Consider the following 5,229-nt stretch of genomic DNA (forward strand, 5'->3'; position numbering starts at 1 on the left):
CACCGCGCGCGCTCATGGCGCCCTACTACAAGAGACTGGGCCGCGACGCGCTGCTCAGCTGGGACGACGTGCTGGCCGTGCAGAGCCTGTATGGTAAGGCCTCCGGACATGCCCCGCTCTTGGTCCCACCCTTGCCCCCCGGGCCTTCTGTCCTTGAACACCAGCTCCTCAAATATGATTTCCCATCCTAAGCGCATAGATCTGGCCTCCCTGTCGCCGACTCGTCCCAATTCTAAAGCCCCATGCCCCCCTCAAATCTGAAAAACCTCGGACTCTTGCTCCCCTGAGTCCATGGCCCTCATCTCTCCATCAGTCCCAACCAATTCCTGTGCACAGTACCCCCAGCCCCAGCCCCTTGCGTTCCACTTACTGGATTTCTGCGCAACCTCCAGCCTCTGGAGCTCCCGCTCACATCATGTCCCGGCCCCCTCACCCATACCCAATCCTCGGGCCCACCTCGTCCCCCATCCCAGACCCCAAAGCCTTCATTCCTGCCCCAGCCACTAGCTCTCCCCGAGCCTTTCTCTCACCATGACGCTGATGCCCCCTACCCCCAAAACCTGCCCACCTCTGCCTGGTGATGGGCTCAGACCAGGTCTTCTTCCCCAGGGTGGGCCAGTGCTCCTGCCCTGGGACCTATCTCAGCGCAGGGCTGTCTCTCTCAGAGTGCCATGGGCAAAGCCAGGAGGCCTGGGTTCAAGTCACCTTCCATCCCTGATTAGCAGATGCTCTTGGGCATTTTCCCTCTGTGAGCCCTCAGTTTCACCTTCTGTGAAAAGGGAAAACAATTGAGGCCCTGCTTACCTCACAGGGCTGTTGTGCTACTGGGTATGCGCATGCTTTGTAGCGTGAGAAACTTATGCCCCGTAATACGAACAGCTACTATTTCATGAGTACCTACTGTGGGCAAGGCACTTGACATGCAACACACTCATGAAGTATGCTTCTTTTTGTCCACAGATTAAAATAATGGGGCTCAGAGAGGTTAGGTAACTTGCTCAGGGTCATGCAGCTAGGAAATTGCAGACTGGGATTCAGGTGATGGCACCAAATAAGAAGCTGGTTGGACTCTGCTTCACTTCTCTCATAAGTGAAGGATAGTGATGTAATTATTATAATCGCTGTAGTTATCACAGCCTGGGTCTCTGGACTCTGCCCTCATGACACTTGTGTTGCCCAGAAATCAGGGAAGAGGACTCCCTGCCCCTTTTAGTTCCAAACCCTTGCTTGATACCCCACTCCAATTTTATCTCAGGAGGTTCCTCTGTCCCAGGATGTTGGGTAGGACAAGATTCCTGAGTTTAGTTTGATGGTTAGCACCGACAACCAGAAACAACTCTTTTTTTTTTCTTTTTGAGATGGAGTCTCACTCTGTTACCCAGGCTAGAGTGCAGTGGCATGATCTTGGCTCACTGCAACCTCCACCTCCCGGATTCAAGCGATTCTCCTGCCTCGGCCTCCCAAGTAGCTGGGACTACAGGTGTGGGCCACCATGCCCGGTTAATTTTTGTATTTTTAGTAGAGACAGGGTTTCACCATTGGCCAGGCTGGTCTCAAACTCCTAACCTCAAGTGAACTGCCTGCCTCGGCCTCCCAAAGTACTGGGATTACAGGTGTGAAACACCACTCCTGGCCCAGCAACAACTGTTAACCCCCACTCCCATTCTCCTTCCTTGCCCCTCATATTAAATAATCATGAAAGTAACCAAGGGAAGGTCTTGAGTGCACAGCACACCCTCCACTCTATGTGTGCTCTCTCTCTCTCATTTCCTTACTCACAAAGGGAAGCCCCTAGGGGGCTCGGTGGCCGTCCAGCTCCCAGGAAAGCTGTTCACTGACTTTGAGGCCTGGGACTCCCACAGCCCCCAAGGAAGGCGCCCTGAAACCCAGGGCCCTAAATACTGCCACTCTTCCTTCGATGCCATCACTGTAGGTAAGAAGGTCCCACTGGGGCTTTGCTTCTTTATTCTCTCCTTCCACATCTCTTAGGGTCTCCAGAGCTGGAGTACAAGGTGGGGGGATGGATTGTAAAAGCCAGAAATCCCAAGCCACAAGCATGCTGCAAGTAGCAACCCCACACCAAGCAAAACACTGCTTCTTCCTGCCCACTTTCCCCTCTGCGTCAACTGTACACACCATACCCTACCCTTGTCCATTTGGGAAACTGGCTTCCAGGACAGCATCTTCCCTGGAAAGCCAGCAGGAAGCTGATGGTCACACCTCAACTCTCTCTTGTCTCTGGGCAGACAGGCAACAGCGACTATATATTTTTAAAGGGAGCCACTTCTGGGAGGTGGCACCTGATGGCAACGTCTCAGAGCCCCATCCACTACAGGAAAGGTGGGTCGGGCTGCCCCCCAACATTGAGGCTGCTGCAGTGTCATTGGAGGATGGAGATTTCTACTTCTTCAAAGGTACTGGCTCTGGGGCAGCTGGGAAAACTGAGCCCTAGAGAGGGGAGGTGTCCTGCCCAAGGTCAAAAGGACAAAAGAGGGGAAGACTCTCACACGAGTCCATCGTGGAGTCTCTATTCCAATTTGAACCTGTGACCCCAGGGGAGACTCTATCAGAAGATACCTTTCAGGGATGGATTAGGGAGCAGCAAGTGTCAAGGTCCCAGGGACAGTTTCAGAGAGGAGTCTAGAGGGAAGCAGAGGACGGCTCTAGAATTCTGCAATTCCACCGAAAGAGTGGATCTTCCTTGGAATCCTAGCCGTGTGGGGTTGGACATGTCGCTTAACTTTTGGAGTGTGCATTTCTCGAATGGGGAAAACAATACCTCAGAGTTTTTGAGGAAGGAGTATGAAAAGAGAATATTGCTTGAAGAGTGTACAATATCTTACTAGATACATGGTAATACTTAGGTAAATAGAATTCATTCATTTTTCATTCATTCAACCAATATTGAGTGCCTTGTATGCACTAGACACGGTTGGATATGTTAGGGATACAGGAGTGAACGAAACAAAAATCCTTGCCCTCATAGAATTATTAGTAGTGATGGCGGTGGAGAAAGCGCTGGGCTTTCCTTTCGAGGCTATCCGCCCTCTGCTGACACCTGCTGGAAGTCTCGACAATAACAGTGGTCGCTACTACCGCCCTGCTATTTATAACTAATTAGTAGTGCAATCCATTCGATTGGTATGAATACCAACCATCGTGGGCTCCAGCTTAAAGGAGAGCAGAGGTATGGGGGATAGAGGTAGGGTAGAGAGCTCACCCTGGCTCTCCCAATTTCCCACAGGGGGTCGATGCTGGAGGTTCCGGGGCCCCAAGCCAGTGTGGGGTCTCCCACAGCTGTGCCGTGCAGGGGGCCTGCCCCACCACCCCGACGCCGCCCTCTTCTTTCCTCCTCTACGCCGCCTCATCCTCTTCAAGGGTGCCCGCTACTACGTGCTGGCCCAAGGGGGACTGCAAGTGGAGCCCTACTACCCCCGAAGTCTGCAGGACTGGGGCGGCATCCCTGAGGAGGTCAGCGGCGCCCTGCCGAGGCCCGACGGCTCCATCATCTTCTTCCGAGATGACCGCTACTGGCGCCTCGACCAGGCCAAACTGCGGGCGACCACCTCAGGCCGCTGGGGCACCGAGCTGCCCTGGATGGGCTGCTGGCACGCCAACTCAGGGAGTACCCTGTTCTGAAGGCACCTCCTCATCTCAGAAACTGGTGGTGCTCTCAGGGCAAAATCGTGTTCCCCACCCCTGGGGCAGAACCCGTCTTAGAAGCCTCTGAGTCCCTCTGCAGAAGACCAGGCAGCAAAGCCCCCATCTGGAAGTCTGTCTGCCTTTGTTCCTTGAAGAATGCAGCATTGTCTTTGTCTGTTCCTACCACATGGAGGTGGGGGTGGGATCGATCTTAGGAAAAGCAAAAAAGGGTCCCAGATCCCTTGGCCCTTTCCTTCAAGGACTTCTATCCTCCCCAGGCCTTTGTTTCTTCTGCTAAAGGTACAGTTCCTTTCAAGAGGTGACAGCACTGGGATCCAAACAGCGGGATGAAAAACTCAGCAGAGAGATTAGAGACCATTTTGCAAGACTGCCCTTCTCCTCAGGACCTCCTGGCTCAGTTCTTAGAAAACGGTGTCATATTTAGTCAGAGGCCGCACCCCCAGGAAGCATGGATGGGGATGAGGGCATAGGTGTCTCCAACCTCAGAGGCCCTTTGTGGGGTCAGGACGCAGAGTGGGAGGGAGACTGATGCAGGCCTGCCAGTCCCTGGCTTTTTGTCCGGGGCTAGAATAAAGAGGGGCCTTCAGCTGGTGGGCCGAGAGGCAGGAAGCAGCCTTCTTTGGAGCAGTTCTTCCATCCTTTGCTTTGAGAGCAGGTGGGCATGGGTGCAGGGGAGGCCAAGGCCATGCTCTTCCATCCAAGCCAGGACCAGCCAGCTGTGTGTGTGTGTGTGTGTGTGTGTAGCTGTGATGGAGAGAGGGTGCCTGCCTCTCCTCAAAAAGCAAAACGTCGGCCGGGCGCGGTGGCTCAAGCCTGTAATCCCAGCACTTTGGGAGGCCGAGACGGGCGGATCACGAGGTCAGGAGATCGAGACCATCCTGGCTAACACGGTGAAACCCCGTCTCTACTAAAAAATACAAAAAACTAGCCGGGCGAGGTGGCGGGCGCCTGTAGTCCCAGCTACTCGGGAGGCTGAGGCAGGAGAATGGCGTGAACCCGGGAGGTGGAGCTTGCAGTGAGCTGAGATCCGGCCGCTGCACTCCAGCATGGGAAAGAGAGCCAGACTCCGCCTCAAAAAAAAAAAAAAAAAAAAAAGCAAAATGTCCTTGCCCCCCAGGCCAGATGGAGAATGTTGTGCAGCAGGGAGAGGTCAAGGGGCCTTCCTGGGGGTCTGCAACGCTGCAGGCGCTGGGGATGCAGCCTCCACAACAGGCAGCCCTGCAGGCTGGGGGTGGCCTTGTGCTCTCACAATGGCCGCATTCTCCAGGCCACACACGCGGCATTCCCAAAGCTCCTGCTGTCTGGCCAAGAATAGCTGGGATTCCTGGAGAAGGAACCAGCTCCCCAGTCTCCCTGTCTTCAGCCTCCACCCATGCCAGCATTTATTTTAGCATCTGGTTTTCCAGGCTTCCCCCACCCTTCCACACCTGCTAGTGCCTCATATGCACAGCATTGACCTCAGCAAGCCAGGGCATCTAGGGGAGGGGAGAATGGTCTGGCAAGAGTTCAGCCCTCAGCTCCCCAGGGCCACTGTTGGCCCTGCCCGTTCATTTTCTTCTCTGCGGC

The 5,229-nt window shown here is 54.5% G+C and overlaps 1 protein-coding gene across 1 annotated transcript in view; it reads left to right on the plus strand.

The window, feature by feature from the left end:
* MMP28 (matrix metallopeptidase 28) overlaps positions 1 to 4,280 on the plus strand; it is a 55,455-nt gene extending 51,175 nt beyond the window's left edge. The window contains exons 9-12 of the mRNA XM_011999424.1: positions 2 to 93; positions 1,784 to 1,933; positions 2,247 to 2,414; positions 3,245 to 4,280. Coding sequence (XP_011854814.1) covers positions 2 to 93; positions 1,784 to 1,933; positions 2,247 to 2,414; positions 3,245 to 3,639 — 805 coding nt within the window. The 3' untranslated portion in view covers positions 3,640 to 4,280. The remainder of the gene's footprint in view (position 1; positions 94 to 1,783; positions 1,934 to 2,246; positions 2,415 to 3,244) is intronic.
* Positions 4,281 to 5,229: the final 949 nt, after the last annotated feature.

Source organism: Mandrillus leucophaeus, unplaced genomic scaffold (genome assembly GCF_000951045.1).
Source record: "Mandrillus leucophaeus isolate KB7577 unplaced genomic scaffold, Mleu.le_1.0 Scaffold590, whole genome shotgun sequence".
Taxonomy (NCBI): domain Eukaryota; kingdom Metazoa; phylum Chordata; class Mammalia; order Primates; family Cercopithecidae; genus Mandrillus; species Mandrillus leucophaeus.